General features: G+C 32.0%; 4 protein-coding genes across 4 annotated transcripts; 3 read left to right on the top strand and 1 right to left on the bottom strand.

The window, feature by feature from the left end:
* Window positions 1–6438: 6438 nt before the first annotated feature.
* LOC112719621 (aspartyl protease family protein 1) lies at window positions 6439–10299 on the top strand. Its single transcript, XM_025770258.3, has 10 exons — window positions 6439–7111; window positions 7611–7746; window positions 8097–8329; window positions 8474–8698; window positions 8799–8934; window positions 9027–9106; window positions 9197–9293; window positions 9393–9450; window positions 9578–9649; window positions 9748–10299. The coding sequence occupies exons 1-10, from the start codon at window positions 6819–6821 to the stop codon at window positions 9933–9935; spliced, it is 1518 nt and encodes a 505-aa protein (XP_025626043.1). The 5' UTR covers window positions 6439–6818; the 3' UTR covers window positions 9936–10299.
* A 371-nt stretch (window positions 10300–10670) lies between these two features.
* On the bottom strand, window positions 10671–14348 carry LOC112719622 (pre-rRNA-processing protein esf1). The gene is made up of 7 exons (XM_025770259.3): window positions 13747–14348; window positions 13407–13478; window positions 13055–13278; window positions 12733–12895; window positions 12488–12616; window positions 11577–12271; window positions 10671–11234 (listed from the first exon to the last, which is right to left on the bottom strand). Exons 1-7 carry the CDS (start codon window positions 14245–14247, stop codon window positions 10949–10951), a joined length of 2070 nt encoding a protein of 689 aa, XP_025626044.1. The 5' UTR covers window positions 14248–14348; the 3' UTR covers window positions 10671–10948.
* A 929-nt stretch (window positions 14349–15277) lies between these two features.
* LOC112719623 (uncharacterized) lies at window positions 15278–18026 on the top strand. Its single transcript, XM_025770260.2, has 5 exons — window positions 15278–15584; window positions 15794–15912; window positions 16198–16255; window positions 16698–16775; window positions 17490–18026. Exons 1-5 carry the CDS (start codon window positions 15401–15403, stop codon window positions 17681–17683), a joined length of 633 nt encoding a protein of 210 aa, XP_025626045.1. The 5' UTR covers window positions 15278–15400; the 3' UTR covers window positions 17684–18026.
* Window positions 18027–20637: 2611 nt separating this feature from the next.
* On the top strand, window positions 20638–24420 carry LOC112719624 (la-related protein 1C). The gene is made up of 6 exons (XM_025770261.3): window positions 20638–21391; window positions 21802–22306; window positions 22384–22543; window positions 22650–22740; window positions 23244–23315; window positions 23427–24420. The coding sequence occupies exons 1-6, from the start codon at window positions 20990–20992 to the stop codon at window positions 23685–23687; spliced, it is 1491 nt and encodes a 496-aa protein (XP_025626046.1). The 5' UTR covers window positions 20638–20989; the 3' UTR covers window positions 23688–24420.
* The last annotated feature ends 785 nt before the right edge of the window (window positions 24421–25205 follow it).

A 25205-nucleotide genomic window follows, 5' to 3' on the forward strand; every position in this document is an offset into this window, starting at 1 on the left:
AATGCAAGAAAAAATTTAATATTACTAGTTTAAAATTATTCAAAGCTTTTGTCATTTATATTTCTTCTCAAAATATCCCCCTCATTCAACAAACGAGGAACTCTTTTTTCTTAATTTAGAATTCTTTTTCAAGATTTTTTTTCATAAGAAATATGATTGTTTTAACATATAGTAATAATTTTTTCATGCTCACTTTTTACTTTGAGAGCTAAAACACCCTCTTCTTTTTTTTTTTTTTTCTTTTACTAAAGATAGAAGACTCGAATTCGTAATCTCTTACTTGAGTATAAGGAGACTATGCCATTTGAACTAAACACCCTTCACTTAAAGCAAATGATGAATTATATATATATATATACATATATATATATATATATATATATAAACTTTATCTATATTTATTTATTTATTTATATTCATATATGAAACCATGAATATTATTAATAAAGAAATAATATAAGACGCGTGGTTGGTTGTTTCCCTTTCAAATTTCAATCCCCTAATAAGTAATTTGAGGCTGAAAACTTTAGTTGGAATGTCTTTGTTAGAGAATGGGGTGGCTCAACTTGGCAACCACACCGTCCTTTTCATTTTTCATCATGCCTTCATTTTATTATTATTATTATTATTATTATTATTATTATTATTATTATTATTATTATTATTATTATTATTATTATTATTATTATTATACAAGTGAATTAATATTCATGCATCCACAAGCAAAAAGAGTTTGGGGGAAAAAGACAAGATCCACAATCATAGACCTTAACTCTTATTGCCAAATGGCCGAGATAAGTTAAACAAATCATAGACCTTAACTATATGATATATGATTAAGAATAATAAAGAGAGGGAGAGAGGTGAAATAATTTACTTCTTTTAGATGTTTTATTTGAGAATCATTTTGATGTATATGATCCGAATTACTTGTTGTGAAAAGTTTAGAGTGCAAACTTGTTGGAATCATGTGATTATATAGATGATAATATAATACATTCACATAGATATTGTTATTAAAATTAAATCTATTTATTATTTGGCTACATATGATTTTTGAATATTAAAAAAGATAAAATAATTTATTAACCTGGTAGCTAAAAAAATATTTTTTAAAATCTAATATTAAAAAATATTCCTAATATTAATTTGATTCAATTTTATCTTTTAACATTCAAAATAAATTTTAATTTTATTTTTACTGTGATTTTACGGTCAATAATGAGTCAAATTATTCAATAAAAAAATAACTAACAAATAAGTCATCTTGATATATGTATAAGAAAAAAAGTTATACATAAAATAAAATCCTTTTTCCAAACCTTTCACAACTTATTATAAATTTATGGTTTATGATGAATACATAGTTAATTAATTAATTAAGGTGCTTTATTAATATTTAATAATGAAGGACAAGTGGCTTTGGGAGAGAGGAGATGGCAACCATGCATGTCACTGTTTCCATGGAGGCAAAACCTTACGGCTTGTGGAAGGAACTTCAATGTCAATTCTTTACCCAACAAACTCTAACCCCTCAAACTCTTGTCTAATATTAATCGGATGAATTTATTGTTAGTGTTGTAAGAGAAGTGTTGAAATTAGTTTCACATCAAATAAAGTAAAAAATAGTGAGGAATTTATAAGATGAAAAATCCATTAACTTAACACTTTAAAATTTTGAGTTAGATGTGGTGTCTTTTCATTTTATATTCTTTTGCTTGATTCTTTCTCGAAGTCTTTTCAATAGTCGATAACTTTTCACGATTAGCCTAACATTTATTTTTTATTTGTGCATGCAGTAATAGTTATGGATAAATTTTTAAATGAAATTTTAATCTATAATAAATTAATTTTTAATTTGTACTGTAATATATATATATATATATATATATATATATATATATATATATATATATATTCCACAATTTTTCCATTCTTGATTTTCTTACATTAGTGCATTTTAATCTATAACCTCCTCTATAATATATATAGACCAATACCTTAATATAAATTTTAAAAATTTATTACTCGAATTGAAGGTATATACATACTAATATCAATATCCATAAGATAATAAACTCTATATAATAATTATTGTTATGATAGCTAAGGTGGTTATAAAAAGTTCGATAATAATTTATAATTTGATCATACTTTTTTTTAATATTTTTCATCCTACAAAATATTATAAAATAATAAAAAACATAACATTAATAATGTGAACTATACTTTTTAAATATTATAAAAAAAATTATAATTACTATATTCATTATAATTATAGTCAGTTAGTCACCATAGAATACATCTATTTATAATTTATAGTTATGTTTAACAAACATATTAAGTTGACTTAGTAAAACATAATTATTAAATGAATCTTAATCAAGTAGAGTTGAAGTTTGAAAAGAACAATTCCACCAAACATTATGCTATAGGATTAAATAAATAAGCTTCTCTGAATTGGATTATATTCTCTATAGCAACATTCTAATTTTATCATCTCCATTTCTCCATCAATTCACCATTCATTAAATGCTTCATACATGCATAGTAATCCTGCAATTCCCCATATTAAATATATCTTGTTTCTGAATTTTGTATTTATTCTTTATAACTTATTCCGTCATTATATTCTTTATCTGATTTTGGAAAATATTTTAAATATTTTAAATAAATTTAATAAGAAAGAGATAACTTATATTATTAAGATGGTTGACTTGATGAGTTAGTACAAATTGGTACATTATTACTTCACATGTAAAGTACTAATCACAACATGGGGTGAGCTTTTATGGTACACCTATCAAAGCAATCCAAATTCCCAACATATATATATCGTAAAGGAAAAATATAGGTAACTAACAATATTTTTGAGTAATGTATAAATAATATGAATTAATAGGGTTAAAAAAGTAAATTTAATTAGTAATATTAAATTAAGATGTAGTGTATTTTTATTTGATTGGTGGTTATTCATGTTGTTCAAGATAGTCATTGTCTACTTAACATTCTTGTTGGTAAATTATACAATTATCAATCCATATTATTTGCTAGTAAACACAATAAGATATAAATGTCATTTCAAATTAAGGGTTAAATTTTTACAATAGTCTCTAAGATTTATGTAATTATTTAATTTGCTTTTTGAAATTCTAATTTTATTATTATAATCTTTTAGATACAGTTTTAGATATTATAGTAGTTCTTAAATATTTTTTTAATGATAATTTAGTTGTTACAGTACTGACGTGATATCATTTTATTTTGTATAATAATTAATTTAATTAACAAGATTTTAATTTAAATCCAATTTAATATCTTTTTCTATATTTAATCCTAATTTTTCAAATTAATCTTAAATATATATCTCATCTATGGTAAAATTAATATTAATTAAATATTAAAGGATGGTGTTGGACTGTTGGTAGAGACACAAATAAATTAAAGGATGATAATAACCCTTTTAAGTACAAGATTAAGATGTTCCATGATTAATAACATTAGGGAATTAAAGGAGAAAACATAAAGGAAAGAAAAGAAAAGATAGGAAAATGTGGGAGTTGTTACAATATTATTACAAACTAATAACATTCCATTAATTTTCATGCAACAATATATATAATATAGTGAAATAGTTATGACAGAATAAAATATTCATAGGAATCAGCTGGGAAAGGATTCAACTGGGTTACTTCATTTGTAAGGCTAAGAAAAAATCTTCCAGAAAAAGAGTCAAATATGCATTATTGGCTTCCATTCTAAACAAACTTTTATATTCTCCTAATCTCCTTTAATTTAAAAAAATAAAAATCATTCTAACTACCAGATATGGGGAAAAAAAAATCAAAATATAATATAAAAAAGTACAAATATACAATTGTGTATAAATGTGAAATTAGTATTAGTATTTAGTATATAACTATATATGCTGTGTCATATTTTTTACCATGCTTCAGAAAATAAAGTACAAGGGATATACTTGAATCATTTATTTATTGTTGCATTGTGATGTTATCATCTAAATTTACAAATTGCATAGCAAAAATTCAAAATATTTAGTAGTTTCAGTTTGTTTTCTTAGCTAGATAGGTTCACTTCACTTAAAATATAGTTCAACTAAGTAAGTCTTTACGCATAATCATGAATATATAATAGAACATTTTATATTTTTATATCTTTATATATATAATTAATTAGTGACTTATAAAATCCAGAAATATAATTTTGTCAAATGATCATATCTTTTTTATCGAATATATTTTAGATGTTGTGATACTTGTTCGATACAAGTGTTTTGATTGTGTTTTATATTTAATATTAGATAGTCAAATTAATCCCTAAAAAATAACCATTCTTTCAAATAGCAAACATACTTAAAATGAAGTTAGAAATAATAAGTATTATTAATTATTAATAAGAAATTATATAAAATACTTTATATAATTAAAAAATAATCTAACATACTATTTGTATATTAAAATCAATCATTATATATATAAAAATATATATTATTTAATTTATTTTTAATTTATATTTTTTATTTTAACATATCTTTTATATTAGTGACCGTTTTAAATGTACACCTAATATAATTATAAAATAATTTTATTTTATTTCATCAACAATATAAAAAGAGTTTTACACAGAATAATTATTTTTAATAATCAATATGTGAATAATTTTAAAAACAAATAGACCTAATTAAATAATTATATTATATCAATAGATTAAAATAGTCACACAAAAATATATATTAAAATTAAACTCATCTTATGGAAAAAAAAATCATCTTGAATTCTGCTAATAAAAATTTAAAATTAGTATGTTTATATATCTTATATGGTGTGATATCTTATACAGAAAAATTTTATATTTATGTAAAAAATACATAGATGTTATTCAAATAACTTTTTTCACACGCGTATTTTCCCATTCCACAGTCGTTTGTTATACACGCGCCTCATATAACGTATATAATGTAAATCTTGTTCTCTTTTCGCATTTTTGTTCTTCAACTTAATAAAATTCGTCGTTTTTCTCTGTTCGCGTTTTTCTTCTCTGCTCGCATTCTTCATTATTGATCTGCATTGAATTCAACATAATAACCTCCATCGTTCTTCTTCTTCTTCGTTTTCTTCTTCAATCTACACTTCTGAATAGAAACAATGATTGATTCAACTTCAAATCAGTTGAATGAGGTTATTACGTTGAGACAGCTAGGAAATGATTGCTGCATGCTATCACAATAATCTTAAACATTGAACAAAGTAAAAAGAGGTCACCGAACCGAACAACATTCACCTGGTAAATCAAAATCATAAAGGCCACCGAACTGAAAAATGTTTATGTGGTGAATAAATGGTGATCAACTTTCAATCAACAAGAATAATATTTCTCCTCCTCTTCCTCCTCCTCCTTCTTCTTTCAAATTCGCGCACGTAGATTATTCTTCTGCTTCTTCTTCTTCGCGCACGCAGATTCTTCTTCTTCTTCTTCTTCTTCTGTTATAATCATCACTAACAAAACCAAAATTTTGCTTGATTAAGTGGAGTTGCTCATTTTGATTCACTTGATTGTTAATGTGTTCAGTTGAGTCCTTGTGCATGCAGAAATATTTTTTTTACTGATTGAATGCTTATCACTTTTTATTCAGCACATGATTGGTATTCGGTTCAGTGGTATTGACCATTTCGGTTCACCTGATTGTTATGTGTTCAGTTAACTTCTTTTGCATGGAAAAATGCTATTCTCGATGATTGAATGTTTACGACGTTTTATTCAGTAACATGAATGTTACTCGCTTCAGTGGAGTTGCTTATTTTGATTTACTTGATTGTTAGTGTGTTTAATTGACTCCTTGTGCATGTAGAAATATTTTTCTTGATGATTAAATGTTTATGACATTTTATTCAGCACATGAATGATATTCGGTTCAGTGAAATTAGCCATTTCGGTTAAATTTATGTTCTACACAATTTAAAACTCTGCCTCCTCACCTTCTACTGCTTCTTCACCAAGGAGAGAAAGAGGAAAAGACAAAAAAATACAGCAGCAATAACAACAAAAGAATGAAGATAAGAAGAAAACACGTGAAAAAGAAAGAACGCGAAAAAGAAGGAGGAGAATGAGGAGGAGGAAGAGGAAGGTGAATCTCTGTTGCTGTTTTCGTTTGTTTTTGGTTGTTTCTTGTCAAATCTTCTAGCAAATCTTCTCCAGTAGTAATTTTTGCAAAAAACGTGACTGAAGTTTGAGTGATTTTAAAAGAGATTCGAAGAGAATGAGCGATTTTGTATTAAGAAAGAAGTAACGTTTCTTTATAATGTGCGCGAAGTAACGAGGGGATTTTGGGTACGTATTTTCACACTTTATTAATGCTCGTGAGTTAATTTAGATTTGGGCCAACTTGATTATATGGTTACATGGTGTAGCATATCTGAAATCTATATATCATAATTAGTGATTAATTTTTTGTAATCTCATAACCAATTAGTAATTAAGTAGTAATAGCCGACCAAACACCGTTCTTTCTCATCACCTTCTTCTTCCTCCTCCTCCTCTCATTCTCTCTCTCTCTCTCTCTCGTCCGTCTGAAAACAATTTCTGTGTTTCAACGAACGTCAACTTCTTATACGCGTTTCTCTCCCTTTCCTCTCAGTTATACTAAACCGCCCTTCTTTGACTCTCTGACTCAACCTTTCATACTTCAATTAACACACACACACTCTTCAATTCTCACACCCCACAAAGCAAAATCATATCTTCATTCATTTTTTCATTCATTCACAGAGACCATACTTCAAAGCTTCAATCTTTCATCCATGGGTTCCTCTTCTAAGCTGTTGTTGTTGTCGATGACGATGCTGAGTTTGTTACTTTCTCGTTGCCATGGATACACCACATTCGGCTTCAGCATACATCACCGCTTTTCGGATCAGGTTAAGGGCATTTTGGGAACTCAAGGATTGCCTCAAATTGGAACTCCTCACTACTATGCTGCTATGGCTCACAGGGATCGACTTTTTCATGGCCGGAGACTCGCCGCCGGAGATCGAAACCCGCCTCTCACCTTCGCCGCCGGCAATGATACTGTTGACATTCCTGCTTTTGGATCGTATGACAAAATTCCTCACTCACCCCTACTTGCTAATTTGATTTTTACTCCTTTTGTTTATGATAATTGAGGAATTAATAAGAGAGCTGAACAAAATTTAATTTTTTTTAAGGAAAAGATAGAGAATTTTGTTTTTTTGAATCAGAATCGAAGTTTTGACTGTAGAAGAATATGCTGTGTTTTTTATTTGTTTCAGGGGAAGAAATTGTATTTGATTTGATCCATTGGTAAAACCATATCATGCTTGAAGATTCTGATTTTTTTTAACACACTTTGCGGTTTCAAAAGTGTTTTCCTTTTGTTTCTTTTTTTGATGAAAATTGTTGCTAGTTGCATATGAATCTTTATATTTTTAAACTTTATCTATCTTCAGTCAGTTGTTTTTTTTTTTTCTCTATAAAATAATAACTCTATGATGGGTTTTGTGAGGTATACTTTATGTTGCTGTATGTCTTTGTATTAATAAGTAATAACTTCTTCTCATTGTTTTGGATTTCAGTTTGCATTTTGCCAATGTTTCTGTTGGAACACCACCTCTTTGGTTTCTGGTGGCATTGGATACCGGTAGTGATTTATTCTGGGTACCTTGTAATTGTAGCAGTTGTGTGAGGGGTATAGAGACACAAAATGGAAAGGTACATATACACATACTCTCTTTTCTGATTAAGATCATGCTCTAGAATAATTGTATACCCGAGAAATGCTTTTCTGTTGACAAATTTCGTAGAATTCACATAGGCATTACTATTAACAGAAATGAAATCGAGATCACAAGTTTGTTTAGTTATTTCGGGAGCTAAATTAATGGTTTACTCGAGAAATGTTTTATGTTACTAGTATGTTTGGCTTGGTAAAATTGAAGAGTTGTATGAAACTTAAATTTGCAAATAATAGGTTAATGGATTATCTTGATGGTTAGTATTGGATTCAATTTGTTGGATAGGTAGGTTTGAATTTGATGGTTTACTTTTTTTTCTTCTTGCAGATTGATTTTAACATCTATGATATTGATCAGTCTTCCACTAGCAAGAAAGTTCTATGCAATAGCAGCTTGTGTGGTGAACAAAAACAATGTTCTTCCTCTAGCAGCAGTTGTCAATATAAAGTTGACTATCTTTCGGCTGATACTTCATCTAAAGGATTCTTGGTAGAGGATGTGTTGCATTTGATTACAGATGATGATCAAACAAAGGATGCTAATGCACGAATTACTTTAGGGTATAATTCTAAGAACTTCCTGAGAAATTTTATTCTCTTTGCGTGTGAAGGCATATCTTCTGTTTGTTTCTCCTTTACCAACATCCTTCAAGGTTGAATCTTCTTAACATTAACATATAGTATGTGCCATCCTATGTATTGCAGTTGTGGCCAAATTGAGACCGGTACATTTCTAAATGGGGCAGCTCCAAATGGTCTATTTGGACTTGGTATGGAGAACATGTCTGTTCCTAGTGTTCTAGCCAAACAAGGCCTTACTTCGAATTCATTTTCAATGTGTTTTGGATCTGATGGTTTTGGAAAGATCACGTTTGGGGATAGCGGCAGCTCAGACCAAGGAAAAACTCCGTTCACTGTCGGGGCATCACAGTACGTCTCTTTCTAATTTAAACAATAAATTGTAACTTGCACCCTGAAATATGCAAATGAAATTAGATTAGTGCTCATTCAATCCTGTTCTTGTTTCCAGTCCAACTTATAACATCACCATTACCCAAATCATTTTGGGAGGGAATGCTGCTGATGTTGAGTTCTATGCAATTTTCGACTCTGGCACCTCATATACATACCTAAACGACCCGGCTTATTCACAAATTGCTGAAAAGGTAATCAGTCTACATTGCATGTTCTTTATTTTAAGATGGCGCCTGAATTTTCATGTTGCATGGGTTGTTAAGATTTCTTGGTATATCTGCAGTTCGATTCACTAATGAAAGCACCACGGCATTCATCTCAGTCAACTTCTGATCTCCCCTTTGAATACTGTTATGACACGAGGTGATTTCACTTGAGAGAAACCCTTTCAAGTTTCAACCCCTTTCCTCCCCGTTTTAAGCAATCAGACACTGATTTTGACTTTACGTGCAGTCCGAACCAGTCAGTTGAAGTTCCAGATTTGAATCTAACGATGAAAGGTGGAGATGATTATCCTGTGATGGAACCAACAATAACAGTTTCTAATGGGGTGAGAACATTTGGTTTCAATATTCTTGTTTTGCAATTTCTAATTATTCTCAGCCTTCTTAAATCTTAACCACCACCTCTCTTTGTTATATATCCACAGATTGCAGAAATGATTTGTTTGGCGATTGTGAAAAGCAACACTGTAAATATTATTGGACGTAAGTATCTATTTCAAAGTTTATCTTCTTCTTTCTTACTTGAGTAAATCAAATATATGGTAGTCAATTTCAGTAAGGCTTCCATTAAATCATTGCTGAAGCTTTCATTCTATTTATCATCATGCAGAAAACTTTATGACCGGTTACCGTATTGTCTTTGATCGCGATAACATGAATCTTGGTTGGAAACAATCCAATTGTGAGTACATTCCACCTCTTTTCTACATTAAATTTTGTTCATATTGTGATTCTTCTTCTCATTAAGTTTTACTAAACAATGGAATATGATCTTCTCAGGTTATGATGATGTACTCACCAGTACATTACCTGCTAACAAATCACACTCTCCTGCTATTTCTCCCGCTGAGGCCGCCAATCCGACAGTTACATCGGACCCTTCGAGAAACTCTGGGAAGCTTTCGCCTAGTCACTCGTCCAGGATCAAACCTATTTTTGCACTTATGATTGTACTATTTCTACTTTAGACAATTTTTTTTGCATTCTTCATGTTCATTCCATGAGTATTATTCAAATTTATAGGCGATTTTATTTTTAGTTGACCACACTAGGAGCCATATTGCTTCCATTTTTCTTTTATAGCATTAATTTTATTATGGTTCTGTATATAGTGCATTCATTACACAGCATAGTTGTAATCTTATAGAAATTTCCCTTATATTATTCTTTATTACACATCAGGGGTCAGTTTGATGGCTCTTTTCCCCCTCTTAACACTGTGTTGAGATGTTTTTTTTCACTCTGGCTTGGACTTTTTTATTTAATGGATCAAAACCTTGTATTGAAGCATGATCTTAATAAAGTTGATGGAGAGCAGAAACATCTTGAACAGATTTGTATTTATAATAAAAAGCCTTACAACTTGTTTAAATTACTGATACTCTATGATACGCCATAATATCTTAATAATTACAATTTACAACAGATAATATAACATTTTTTGCACTAATAATCTGTTATGGTTAAGTTTGTTTTGATGCAACATGTGATTAATCTAGTAAATATAATCTTATTGAATGAGTATTAAGTGAACGAAATATGACATCATTATTTTGTTTGGAGTTTATTAAAAACAGAACAGAATCGAGATAAAACAAAAGATGATTAAATTTTAAAGTTAGTATATCTTGATCTTGATACACTTGGTTAAACTCGAGGAGTGGGTTAATAATTACTACTGTCCTATTTTGCAAGTGTTCAAGTGGAATAATATTCTCAAGTATACCAAGCACAGGATTTGGGTCTGCATTCAATACAAATTGGTATATCAGTATATGTAGTTAACTTGTACAACAAAAAAACGAATCAGCACCATAATTATTATTATGTGGATTCAAAATTTCAAATGGATCTATTAAATAACCAATCAGAAGGTTCTTGGCAAAAGATTGAACTATCTCAACCTTTAGTCCTTCAAGATTGTATAACATTTTGAATGATCTCATTCTTCCAGGTTTATGGATTGAACAAGGTTGAGAAACTAATGTCTCTTTCGCAATTTTCCATCTTTCCTTGTCTTACCATCTGAGGGCAATTTAACTTGCTTTGATTTCATCTTAATCGATTTCACTAAAGATGACAACTCGTGCTTATCTTTCTTTGTTCTCAAAACATCTGATCCTTCTTCCTCACCCTTCTTCGCCATGCCAGAATCTTCAGAGGACAACTGTGCTCCTCTAGGAGGCTTCACATTCTCCCTTTCCACTGGTATTTCCGAACTACCCTTCTGCTGCTTCTGTGCTAGTTGCCTGACATATGCCGCGCTCCTGCAAACACCCACGGTTATACTTGAGAAAAAAAGTAAATAAATCGTTTAAGTGAACAACAGATAAGCGTCTTGAATTTTGGATAGTCCCATCTAGGAGATTTAGGACATACCAATCTTGGCAACTATAACTAATGTCATCAAAGTTACATGCAGCTATTAGAACCAGATCATTAGATCAACCAGTCAGGAACAAGGCTCATCATAGCATCATTAAAAGTTAAAACTAGAAATTGCTAATCTGTTAGATATAAGACTGGTTGCTAGCTGCATGTGAGGAGATACATATCTAAAATAACATGGTAATAAGAAAGTCAAGAAACAGGAGTAGCACAGGAGATACCTCTTAAATTGTGGGTCAGTTGGATCAATTACATAGTCAGGAGAGAAAAGAGATGCAAAACGTGGATCATCATAAGCAATGCTTGGTACTTTAGCCTCATCAATGACATTATCCTTCTTTTTGCCCTTTCCTTTTTTGAACTTGAGATTATATCCCCTGGGGCCAGCATCAGTTCCATTGTCATCAGCAAGCAATAATTCAAGCTCTTCTTTGCTTGCTTTGTCAGCTCCATCAATATCTTGGTTCTTATTCTCTTTATTTTTAGTTTTTGCCTTCTTCTTTACAGCAGGCTCCTCAACGAAGAAATCATCTGCATCTTCGGCAGCTTCCTGAGGAGAATCATCACTACTATCATCATCTGATGAATACTGAGATTTGTTTTTCCTGGCCCTCTTTTTCTCACGCCTTTTCCTCAGATACGCTTCCCAAACTGTTTCTGATTGTTTATCCTTCTTTTCCATAATATGTTTGCTTATATCTTCTAACCCCGTATTGAAGGTGACCTCCATATCCTGGGGACCATCCTCTTCACTATCTCCTTCTGAACCATCACCAGCTTGGAGTAAAGCACGGTATTTTTCTCGTTTTTTTGCCTTTTTATCAACTTGATCCTTTGTCTCATTGTTATCTTCTTCATCATCATCACTTGCACTCTCATCAGTGTTCAAAAATTCATTCAATTCCAACTGGGCCAGCTGTTAAAGAGGACAGAAGAAAAGAAAAAATCAGGTTCCTTATAAAGCAAGTTATATAAATAATAAAAAACTATATATATGAAGAAAAGGATCTTTTCAATTTCTCTCCCTTGACATGAAGATACATAACAAAATAAACGTAAGTGACTAGATAAAAAGTAAAGGCATAAAAGAAGATGTACTAATTACAGTAAAGTTAAGACAAATTACACCGACCTGTTCATCATTGAATTTCCGTTTCAAGGTCTTCGCACGGAGAGGTTCATCCTCATCCCAAGATAGATTAACTTTACTGTGTTGAAGTGCTCGAGAATAGAAATCTTTGCATTCATAGTTTGCAGGTGCCTAATCAGAAAAAAGAATCAATAACTACCTATTTGTTTCAAGGTGTGATATTTCCAAATTCTAATTCAAAGCCATAACATAGTGGCGAAGGCCGACTATCATCAAATGCTAAATACCTCTGTAGCAACATCCCGAGGTGGGTGCTTGAATTCCATGTCATCAGGAATAAATCTCAAGTCAAGTGCATTAGATGATTGTATGAACTCAAGACCATCACATTCTTTGTAAATATGATCTGCTGTGGCAACCGATTCACATTCCACCACGGCAAAATAGTACCTGGAGTACCAGAAAGAACCAACCAAGGTACATAATAGTACTCACAGTAAGACTAATAAAATCACTATTTAAAGCCATATTTAATCGAAGGTGGAAATTAAAATCAGCAGCTTTTCTTCTATGCCAAGCCAAGATGTCCTTAACACAAGCCATATTTACCTCATCCTGCTCTTCTCATATTCACGCAGCTTCTCATTGTAAATCTCATCATCATCGCTGTCATCGTCACCGTTTTCCTTTTCATCATCAAATAGACCAATGGGGCCATGAACTTCCTCCTCTTTCATACGCTGGAGACCAAACTCAGACGGATAGACAGCTACCGATTCGATCATTCCATTAGACGGGACAAACGAACTTAATAACACATACAAGTCAACAGCCTACAATGACAACAAAATAATCCATAATTGAACCCTAAAAAATTCAGAAAAATCTACATTATATCCAAATAACCAACCAAATAAAAGCTTTGCTTGAAGCACATTATCAAACTTGATGAATTACGCACCTTAACATACCTCCAGTCCATGTTAACAACAGCAAGCCTATGTGTCTCTTGCGCAATCGCCGGCACCTCTTCCTGTCGATACAGCACACAATCATCATCACAAACTCAATTAAGAAGCAAAAACATCCCAAAATTTTCAAATAATTCCGACGAATAACAAGCTTAACGAGCTCAAAACAAGCTCATTCAATCACACCTTAAATTCTGTTTGCTAATATCCTATCCCAATTATTGAGAAAATAGAATAAAAAAAATCATTTTTTTTCTCATCTAGAGATATTTTCAATTTTAACCAAACTGAGCTTAACCAGCTGCAATTTAACCGTTGCAGAATCATTACCTTCACTTCAGATTCTTCCTCATCGTAAGCCTCCACGTCAGCACCTTCCTCATCTGCATCTGTATCCGTATCCGTATCGGCATCAGACTCCGATTCACTCTCCTCTTCCGACTCAGCCGATTCCGACTCAGTCCCTTCTTCTTCTTCTTCTTCTTCTTCTTCTTCTTTATAGTAGTGTCTCAGAGAAGCGTGAGTGGAAGGTGGGCCCTTCTTAGGCCTGCCCCTCTTGTCAACGGGGGCTTCACTGGGCCGGAAGCTCTTATCTGTAAACATTCGGTCGAATCGCGAATCGATAGCCACCTTGGTTTTGTGTTTTGGCGCGTCCTCCCGGAACCGAGGATCGGTGTGAAGCGACGAGAATCTAGGGTCGCTGATGACATTATTGCTTCCATCGTTGGTGTTATTGTTCTTCTCATCAAAATCGTTGTTGGAATTGTGCTTCTCGCTGTTGTCCTTCTTCTTCTTGCTCTTGTTCGTCTTAACATTGTTTTTGGATCCCATTCTGTGCTTGAATCCAACGACGTCGCTTCGTGGCGGTAGTGGAGTTTGCAGGGTGCAACAGCAGAGTCAATAAAAAAGAGGGTTTTGATTATAAATGAAAAACGTTTCGTTAGTCGTTAGGGTTTTAGCCAAATTTTTTGGATTGTGGGCTCGGGTTTTTTGCTGCGGGCCAAGTCCAACTAACAAACACTTCTTTTCGTTATTATGCGTTTTCTTTTTATTTAACGTGATGGATTAGTCTTTTTATTTTTTTTGGCATCACAAAGATCATTCATCATAGTTACATTATTTTTTTTGGATTGGTCGAGTGGTCAGCTCACTCGTCCGCTTAAGCAAGTGTCGGGGATTTGAATCCCTCTTTGTGTATGCAGCAACCCATTGGTCAGTGACAGACCCTTAAATGAAGCTCCGATCCGCGACGGATTAGTTCTTGGTCTATCGTTCTATGGGCAAACAAAAAAATAGTTACATTATATCAGTTAATTTTATATGATTTTTTTTTTTCAGTTTTCACTTCTCACCCATATATCTCTTACGTTTCTTGTGGGTTGAAATGAAAATATATGTGAATAAATAAAACAAGCTAAACTATAATTGAAAATTAAAAAATATATTAATAAAAAAATTGAGATAAGAGGTGGTGGTCATGATAAAGGTAGCTCCACCTAAGGGCACCATTATTCATGCTACCCTTGGCCCTTGGGTACACCTCAGGTCTATGCTTTCAAATTTCAATTCCCTACTAACTCAATGGGAGACTACATTTTTCTAAAGTGATAAAGTTGACCCAAAAAAAAAAGTTTAAGTATATGATGAAAATTTATAAATTTAATTATGATTAACTCTTTTTTTTGCAACAAACTCTTTTATCTTATGTTATTATTACTTTTCTCATTTAGAAGTTAGTTTTTTTTCTAAAGTTTGGTATTAATTTTTTTTTTTTTTTGTCTTCAAGTTCTTTTATTTGTAAGTACTAAATACCATGTAAACTTAAGTACAAAAAAAAAAAAACTAAAAAGAATATGTATAAATATGAATAAATACAAAAAACATTTTTTAAATAATGTTTGTTGTTCCCCTTTCTGGAACTTACCCCAATCTCCTCTATACTCTTCTTCTTCACTGAACTCTGAAGCTCACAATCCACCTGATTATGGCGCTTGCTCACTATTTGGTTGCAGTTCCCATTGAACCTTCCCCTAAATCCCCAAAATCTTCCTTATTGAATCCACCATTTTCAATTTCATCAAACAGTTTAAACTTGTTTGCTTCTCTCCCTTCCAAACCTCATAAACAACACTCTCTATTCTCCAGATTCCGCAGGGTCACCCATAAAGGTGAAAAAAATTGCTGCTTTCATAACGTAAATTGTGGTTATTTGAGTAAAATCGGTTCTTTTTTATGTGGGCAATTTTTGATTTCTTATACTTGCATTCAAGGCATTGCATTTGATTATATGTTCAGCTACCCTTTTTTGTGAAGTTAAAAAAAAATGATTTTTTTTAATTTATTTATTAAAAATTGATTTGTTGCCTTCTCAATTCAGCTAAGGCTAAGGCACAAGAACCTGAAGTGAGTGCAGCTAGTGATGCCTTTACACAATTCAAGCATCTGCTTTTGCCTATTACTGATAGGAATCCTTATCTCTCTGAAGGAACAAGACAAGTGAGTTTCTATGATGCACCTTCTTTGATTCTATGTTGGGATTGAAAGTTTTTTTGACCTAGTTGATGATGGTATTGTGATTTGTGAATATACACAATTTGTTTGTTTTACAGAGAAGTCAATACAAATAGTCACATTTTAGTGAGTAATGGAGAAAACATATCATCTGAAAATGAGAATAGAAAACAAATCAAATGGGATCTTTTTGATACCTGATAGAATCCTTGACATTTTTTTCCCATTCTTCACCAAAGATTAACTTGTGGTTAATGCAATTTTCATTAGGCTATAGCAACTACCACTGCTTTGGCAAAAAAGTATGGAGCTGACATTACAGTAATAGGTAAGTCATCATATCATTTATATGCAAATCCTCAATTCAAGTTTGGAACTTTTACTTGGAGTTTTGATTGTACACCAAAAATTCAATTTTATTGTGTATGAATAATTCTAACATGACCCAAGAAAAGGCCAAAAAAGAGTTCCTCTCGTGACATTAGTGAAGGTCTCAACACTTGTTCTCCACCACCGTTTCACATTTTTAGTTCTTATGTTGTTTATCTGTCACTAATAGAAGTGTTTTCCTCATAAGTTTACCTACCCTTAATCTCTCCTCTTAATCTTTCTTTACTTAATTTATTTCCACATAACTACACCCGAATCCGGTTTCAAATTAAAATCTGAAGGAAAATCCTTTTTCATTCTTTTGCTTTTTGATCATTTGTAAATTGAGAATTTATTTGGAGCGATCGGCATACCCTTTACATGTTTATATGCTTTTGCAGTTATTGATGAACAGCAGAAAGAGTCACTACCTGAGCACGAGACGCAACTATCCAGCATCCGCTGGCATATTTCTGAAGGTTTGCAAAAGCAATTCTTTGTTTTGTTTATAGTACTTGGCATTATGCATGTTCATGCCCTTTGAAGCACAATACCAATACTAAATTTTCTTGTTTGGTTAAATATCCTTTCACGGTAGAATCTTTCATAGAATGTTTTGGTATTGTGTAACATGGGAGGTTTGTTTGCATAAGCTTATTTTTGGATTCACAGGTTAAAAAAGTTTATAACCATGATCTCCCTGTGATAGATTTTGGACCCCAAAAAAAGAAAGAAGAGTAGGAGGAGAAGAAGATTATTTTCTAGTATATAAAGGTTACTAAACATGGTTGTACTGATGTAGTTGTTTTCATAGAGGTTTTGTGAAACTTAATTATGCATGCCGCGATTTCAATCTAAGAGCACATAAGTTTTTTAATGTAACGAAATCTTGGCTATCATAGTATCAAGAATAATGAATTGATAATTTCATTAGATTTATTTGCTCCATTTGCTAGTCAAAAGGTTTTCTGTCATACATTCTCTGGTAATTATTATGATCATTTTCTCTTCTATGCAATGATTATTTATATGAATTGTCTAAATGGTCATTTCCTAATAGATTTCACTAGGTTTGTTAGATATATGTCCCAACAATATCTAGGTAGAAAAAGGCTTTCATTGTTGTATCATGTCCGAGAGCTTCGAGTGATTGTTCGATCTGTTTGTTCTGTATTCATAAAACATATATACAGGTGGATTCAAGGATTACAACTTACTCGAGCGGCTCGGAGAAGGGAGCAAGCCAACGGCGATCATTGGCGATGTTGCCGACGAGCTCAATTTGGACTTGGTAGTTATTAGCATGGAAGCAATCCACACAAAGCATATAGATGCAAACTTGCTTGCCGAGTTCATTCCATGTCCTGTTATGCTTCTGCCATTGTAGTTTCCATTGTTTTGGTAAACATTGCAGGGCATGCTTTTATCCTGGTTGCTGTCCTTTCTGCAATCTTGATATTCCTTGTTCTTAGCATTTGATTTGATTCTACAGTTTCTAGGATAATTTTGTTGAAAATGTTTGATTGCATCTTTTACTAAGATGGGTTTATATGTATATATGTAACGCAGAACAGAAGTGGATCATGTTACAATTTCCTTTTTTTTTTTCCGAAAATATTTAGTAACAAAAAAATTTAGCCAAAATCAGCTAGAATTTGTCTTATTTAATATTTATTAATTGGTGCAACAATTAATGAATGCTAAATAAGGTAAGTTTTGACTGTTTTTTTTTTTCGAATATTATTGTTTTTTTCCCCTAACAATTACAGCAAGTTTTATTAAAAAATAGAGAAAAAAAGGACAAATAGGTCTCTAATCTTTTGCTTCGCGGACATTTTCGTATTTGACAATTGAAAAATACTTTTAATTCCCTGACATTCACAAAACTTGGACGGATCAGTTCCTTCGTCCAAATGCCTCCGTCAGGGACTGATTCGTCCAAGTTTTGTGAAGATCAGGAACTTAAAAGTATTTTTCAATGGTCAGGAACGAAAATGTTTGCGGGACAAAAGATCAGGGACTTATTTGTCATTTTCTCTAAAAAAATATGAAAAGGTTTAGGGTGTTCGAATTGAGTCACTTTCTGTTTTTAGAATTTTGTGAAGGAAAAAAATAAAAACACAAATCAAATAGATTTTTAAGTTTGTTTATATTTTTAATGAATTGACTGCATCAAAAATTCAAAAAAAAAAATATTCTATTATTGTCTTTTTAACAAGTTTGTTAATTTAACATAGAAAAAGAATTTAGAGTAAATTACACTAGATAACCCTCTTAAGATTAGATTATATTACATTATGCTGGGTATGGGTGTTTGCGGTGCGGTTTGGTTCGGTTTTAAGGAAAAAAGTCATCCGATCTGAACGCTTAATTTATGTGCGGTGCGATTTGGGTTGGATGAACTTTTTTGGAAATCCGATCCGATCCGATTACAAGCGGTTTGGATCGGTTTGGATTTGCAGTTTTTTAAATAAAAAAAATTAAATACATATAACAAGTCTCAACATCAAATTTTAAATAACCAACAATGACATAACAAGTCTTAACAATATCTTAAAAAGCCAACGATAATATAACGATAAAAATAAAATTATAGGTTAGTTAAAATAAATAAATAAATAATATTTTGAACATAAAATATTTATTAAATAATAATAATACATGAATAATAGAAAAATGTATAACAAATTGAACATGTTATAAGTATAATTGTAAATATAATAATAAAATAATAATATTATAGCACATTGTGCGGTTTGGATCGGATTGGATCGGTTATGAAAAATAGATCCAAAATCCGATCCAATCCAGCGGTTTGCAAAAAATAGAATCCAATCAAATCCGAATTAGTACGGTTTTAATCGATTTTCGGTTTGAATTGGATTAAATAAGCAGTTTAATTTGGATCGGTTTGGATTTGAACACTCCCACCTCATTGATTACTGTTCACATTCACGGTAACATGAGTAAAAAAGTGAAGTAATAATGATATTTGTACTATATTTGTTTATATTTTTTATCATATAAAAAATAAACATTTAAGTTTTATTTTTTATCAAATATTTTTAATATAAAAATAGAAGATTATATAAAAGTGATATGTATAAATAATGAGTGAAATAATTGATATTTATTTATGGTTATACATGTCACATCTATTAATAAAATAGTACATGTTAGAAACACACTTGTTTGAAAGCTACATATAATTAAGAATTAATTAGTATGTAGTATTAGTATACAGGGGAATAAAGCTAAACATAAATATATTTAAAGGTAGCTTTCATTCAATTTTCCAATAGTGAAGCTTCTTCAAGAATTTGTTGATTTATTTTGGATTTTGTTTCAGTAAACCTTATTACTCAATCTTCGTAGAACAACATGTTATTATTTAAGAGAATTCATACTTTTTTTTTTATGATAATTTGATTCTGATACAAAATTGTACAAATTTAAGCAGTTATAATTTGACCTGTAACTAATTTTTATCTTTCAAATCGATTTGGTATTTGATTTTTGATTAATCCTATTAAAATCGGTCAATTCAGTTTGATGCTTAAAAATATGGTTAATAATGATATTTAAATAAGATAACAAAAAATTCGGGTAAAAATTAATTATCCGTAAAAAGTGGACTCTCAAATTTTTTTTTTTTTAATTAAGTTCAAGATTGTCATGATAATGTTAGATATTTTATTTATCTTAAATCATCATAATTAAAAAAGTGACAACATAACAACAATAGAAAACAAACGAGAGAGTTTGGTTTATATAATAATAATAATAGACGCATTAAAATTATTTCTATATATTTATCTACTTATTTTTAATATATATTTTATATTTTAACATATATTTTATACTAATAACTAATTTTAGTGTATATATAACACAGTTAAATTATTTTATATAAACACCTTATATAAGTAACTAGTTAATAATAAATAAGTAAAAATTAAAAGGAAAAATTGGTGCTTAAACTTGGATGCCAAATTCAATTAAATGGTAGTAATAACAATAATATTATTTGTTTACAGTATCAATAATTCAATTCAATATACTAGAATTAATATCTAAAAGCAATGTATCTTTCAAAAAAACCAATAACTTATAACTCAAATAACATAATCTCCTCATACTTAATTAAGAGGTTGTGGATTCGAGTCTCATATCTTTAGTAAAAAAAAAAATATCTTCCAAACAAAAATTTTAAAATAGTAAGATAAAAACAACTCCAACCAATTTTTATTTTGAATTAATTTTAAAACTACCTTATTAACTAGTAGCATTCCAAAAATTTGAATGAGTTATACTTATATCTTTGAGCTGCTATCATATCTTATCTTATTTAATATGTAATATAAATAATTGAGAATGAAGAGAGAGAAAGAAGAAGCTTGAAAAATAAAAACACGTTTTGGTGCCAAACAGAGCCTTAGGTTCCTATAAATGCACACACTCTCTTAACAAACCTCCTCTTCTTCCACCCTCTTCTTCTGCTTCTCACTTCCGCGATCACACAGCGAGAGAGAGAAAGAGAAAGAGAGAGAGAGAGAGAGAAAGAGATCGGAATAATCAAACCGAGCAACGAACCCTAACTAATTTCGTTTTTTCTTCTTCAATCTGTTCTCGGTCACGTGATCACTCCCAATCCATCACGTGATTATTCGATTCCATCATCGTTCCGATTCCAATGGCCATGACCGGTGCAGGTGCTCCTTCCAATCATTCACCGAATCTCACCGTCGTTGGAACTGGAGGCGTTGGTTCCTCTGCGTGGAGCCACGTCGCCGCCGCCGCCGCCGCTCCTCCTACGCAGCCGCTCGTCGAGGCTCCAGCTGTTTCTGTGAATTCTGTGCTGCCGGAGGAGCCTGGTCGTGAGGGATTTGACAACGGCGGGAACAATGGCGCCGGTGGAGCCGGGAGGAGGCCTGCTTGGAGCAAACCCTCGAGCGGCGGTGGTGGTGGTGGCTCTTCTTCGTCGGAGGTCATGGATGCAGATTCTTGGCCGGCGTTGGTGGAGTCAGCCAGGGCTACGGCGAAATCTCCCGCGCTGTCGGAGACTGCTGCGAAGGGCCCTGTGCCGGAATTGCAGGTTGTGATTTTTTTTTGTTCCTCCTTTCAGATTTTGATTTGATTTGGATAAATTAAATCACATTGTTAGGAATTTCAATTGTTACATTATTTATGATTGTTAAAGCTTTCAAATCCTTTATCGGAGGAGTTCTTAGCTGACAGTGATCGAAAGTTAGAGAATAACCTAAAGAATTAGAGAAAATAAATGAAAAAGAAAAAAAAAATGGTATTGCTTGTTATTTTTAGGGCACAATCGGGATAGTTCTAATTACGGAACAAATAAAACAGTAGTTAATACTTAATGTCACTGATTGAGTATTGCTAGAAATTGCGTTCGTTCCCCTTGATTTTACTTTCATGGACGTTAGTTGTTGTTTGTTTGTTTAATGTACACACTGATGGTTATTTGTTTTTGAGTGGTAATTATAGAATACTGGGAGCTCTGTTCCTTCTTCTCCACAGAGGCAAGTTAAGGACAATGCAGGCATGAGCAATGCAGTGCCGACTCACCAAAGGACATTTAGAAGGAACAATTCAAATACCTCCTCTAATGGAGGCCACCCACAGCAACATTCTGGTCCTCAAGGTTCTGTCACTGCATCAGGGCCCCAACACCATGGCTCTAGGACTGGATTTGGGTCTAGTGACCACCCTCAGCAGCGTAATGACCATCCTCAGCGTAATTCGTTTAGAAACCGGAATGGTGGTCCACATCCTCGTGGAGATGGGGGTCACCATCATAATTATGGTGGCAGACGTGATCAGGGACATGGGCATCAGGACTGGAATGCTCATCGAAACTTCAATGGCAGAGACAATTATATGTCGCCGAGATTTGGTCCGAGGATGGTGCAAGGTCCGCCACCACCTCCTCCTAATCACTTCTATGCTGCACCCCCAACGATGAGGCCTTTTGGGGGCATGGGGTATTCTGGTACAATTTCTAAACGTTAACATGCTATTTAATGTTTGTGTGTATGGATATGTTCTGATGTTTACATGCATTTTCAGAACCACCTCTTCAGCAGATGGTGTACATGCCATCTCCACACCTGGATTCACTAAGAGGTGTTTCTTATATTCCTCCAATACCACCAAATTTGATGTATTATCAACCTCCTGATCCTCACTTGTATACAAAGATAGTGAACCAGATTGATTACTATTTTAGGTAATTCTCATATTTTTGTTAGCTACAGTTTTCATTTGGTTGCTTTACTGATTTTAGTATGATTTGGAGAGATGACTGCATACATGCAATAACTGTGGTTTTGCAGTAATGACAATTTGATCAAAGATCTGTACTTGCGGCAGAACATGGATGACCAGGGGTGGGTTCCTATAAGCTTGATAGCAGGATTCAAGAAAGTAAGATATTGTTCTTCTGTTGTTTCCAGCTATTAACTACTCCTCTACTCCTTTTCTAGCATGAGTTGGGTTGTTTGTTTGAATTTATAGATGATTAACACTGTAACTTTTTATATTTATTTATTATCCATAAATAATCAATCTACTTCTGGAGTATTCAATTATGTCTCTGTTATATGTACTTTGATGCAACATATGCTTTGTTTGAGAACTTCCCTAGCAAACATACATAGACCCTGATTTATGTTTCCATGGTTGCAATATCAATATTCATTGAATTAATGTTGATAAATGGAAATTGATATTACAAACACATTGTATGTAAAGTCATGTATATTAAAAAAATGACAAGATAGAAAAGGTGAAGACCTTCTCTAAAATAGTAATTTATTTTAAGATTATATGTAATTATTTAACCTTCTAACTACTGTGGTTGTTGCTGGATATTTGAGTTAAATGTAGAATCATCTGCAATTAGATGACCATTAGTCTGTATTTACCAGGTTATGCAGCTGACTGATAACATCCAGGTTGTGTTGGATGCCGTTCGAACTTCATCCGTCCTCGAAGTGAATGTAAATTTTCTAAACTCATTAGATGTCTAAGTTCTAAATTCTCAAGGTTGAAGGATTTTTCATATTTATTGTTATGAAGTTTAATCACATTTGTTTTTCTTTCAACTGTAGGGCGACAAGATAAGGAGGCGAAATGATTGGGCGAGATGGCTCATTCCCCCTAATATCATGAGTTCTCAAACTGTTGGAAGGTTGGCAGAACAGATTCAAAGCATTACTCTAGAGTCAACTAACAATGACAGTGCTCAAGGATTAGATGCTTTACAGAATAGGCCTTTTGGGGAATTAAATAGTCAACTTCTGCCCTCCACCAGCGATGGTGGTCAAGCTGGGATTCAGGTTTCAAATCACTCAATTTCTGCGCAAAACTAGTTTCAGATGTTCTAAAAAACATTTTTTGTGGGAGAATATTCTTAGGGCAAAATGGAAAGCAGGTATCTATCATGGTCTTAATTTTTACATGTGGCATGGTGGGATTCAATTTCTCATGAGGTATATAGAAAAACATGATTGAGAAATGGGAAGGAAAAATCCCTCAAAGAATAGACACAATTTTATACATTATAACAAAAATATATATATACACGGCTGTCCTATGGCATGATGGTGGTTGTTTGTTTAAATCAGGGGATTTGTTTTTCTACTTTCTTCTTTCTTTTTCCCCCAAACCTTCCCCTCAGCTATTTTTTAGAATCTTTGGGGTCAATTTCTCTCCTTGTACCTGCTATAATTGGGTGTTGAATGAGTTCTCCGTGCTGCTGCAAGTGAAGGGTGAAGATGGCTGTCTATGGTGGAGATTGTCTCTGCAACTGCTTAACAGATGATGATTGCATGATTTTGCAGTCACATGTCTGTAATGACTTGGTCTTTAGACTTTTTTTTTTAATTTGTTTTTTTTTTTAATTTAAACTCACATTTTCTTAGGTTTAGATTATCCTTAGGGGTTTATTTTATTTTAAACTTATGGGGATTATGATAGACTTTTGAAGTTTGAATGATGTTTAACTGATCCTTATGACAATTTATTTTGATTATGTAATTAATTTGATTTATTGTATGATGTTGGTATATTTAAGTATATTTTATGATGGCTTATTAACATTAATTGGTATGTACTTATGAATTTATTCGGTTCCATGTTCATTCAACATTTTATATAATTTTGATTTAAAAAAAAAGGAGTGATTTGAATCTTACAAGTTAGCAATTGATTCTAAGGTGTGTTTATGGCAATTTTATATGTTTTTAATTTAAATTTTTGATAGAAATTTCTTACAAATATTCAGCAACTACAACTGTCCAAGATTTACATATTACAAGGAAAGTTCATAATAGTAGAACATGATTTGATTCCATATTAACACTAAATAAACTTGACATAAAAAAATGGGCCTTAACATGAGGATGGCCCAAATAACGGACTTTATACAATAATTTATACAAGTTAGTAATATGATGCATATGGTTGTATAATATGTTTCAATATTTGTGTTTGTGCGCGTGACTTGGTGGGTGATTGAAGATGGGATTATATAGTGCATGGGGGTAGCATTAAAGGGTGGTTGAAGTTTTTTATACCGATATTAAGCATGATGCCCCCATGTAATTTAGTCAATTGTGTCCTTTAATTCGAATAAGTGTGGATATTCTTTTCTTCTAAAAATTTAATAAGATTTCTTATATGTGCATAGCATAGTTGAGTTTTGGTAAATCTTTTCTTATGCTTGTTTGCTCTATTATGTTCAACAATTGAGTAATTTAATTTCTCCTTTTATCTAAGAAACCTTATTTTTTAGATGACAAGAAACTTTAACACACACATGAGAATTGACTTGTTTAACCCCCTCTTTTTTAACATATAAACATATTATTTACATGAACACACACCAA

The sequence above is a fragment of the Arachis hypogaea genome, chromosome 11, assembly GCF_003086295.3.
Source record: "Arachis hypogaea cultivar Tifrunner chromosome 11, arahy.Tifrunner.gnm2.J5K5, whole genome shotgun sequence".
NCBI classification, from domain to species: Eukaryota; Viridiplantae; Streptophyta; class Magnoliopsida; order Fabales; family Fabaceae; genus Arachis; species Arachis hypogaea.

Coding starts and splice junctions, on each gene's coding strand:
- LOC112719621 (XM_025770258.3), top strand. CDS start 6,819: ATGGGTTCCTCTTCTAAGCTGTTGTTGTTGTCGATGACGATGCTGAGT. Junction 7,112..7,610: donor GACATTCCTGCTTTTGGATC/GTATGACAAAAT, acceptor TTTGGATTTCAG/TTTGCATTTTGCCAATGTTT. Junction 9,650..9,747: donor TGGTTGGAAACAATCCAATT/GTGAGTACATTC, acceptor TGATCTTCTCAG/GTTATGATGATGTACTCACC.
- LOC112719622 (XM_025770259.3), bottom strand. CDS start 14,247: ATGGGATCCAAAAACAATGTTAAGACGAACAAGAGCAAGAAGAAGAAG. Junction 12,896..13,054: donor TATGAGAAGAGCAGGATGAG/GTAAATATGGCT, acceptor CTGGTACTCCAG/GTACTATTTTGCCGTGGTGG. Junction 12,617..12,732: donor CTCGGGATGTTGCTACAGAG/GTATTTAGCATT, acceptor TTTTCTGATTAG/GCACCTGCAAACTATGAATG.
- LOC112719623 (XM_025770260.2), top strand. CDS start 15,401: ATGGCGCTTGCTCACTATTTGGTTGCAGTTCCCATTGAACCTTCCCCT. Junction 15,585..15,793: donor CCGCAGGGTCACCCATAAAG/GTGAAAAAAATT, acceptor TTCTCAATTCAG/CTAAGGCTAAGGCACAAGAA. Junction 16,256..16,697: donor AGCTGACATTACAGTAATAG/GTAAGTCATCAT, acceptor ATGCTTTTGCAG/TTATTGATGAACAGCAGAAA.
- LOC112719624 (XM_025770261.3), top strand. CDS start 20,990: ATGGCCATGACCGGTGCAGGTGCTCCTTCCAATCATTCACCGAATCTC. Junction 22,544..22,649: donor CAGATTGATTACTATTTTAG/GTAATTCTCATA, acceptor GTGGTTTTGCAG/TAATGACAATTTGATCAAAG. Junction 23,316..23,426: donor CATCCGTCCTCGAAGTGAAT/GTAAATTTTCTA, acceptor TTTCAACTGTAG/GGCGACAAGATAAGGAGGCG.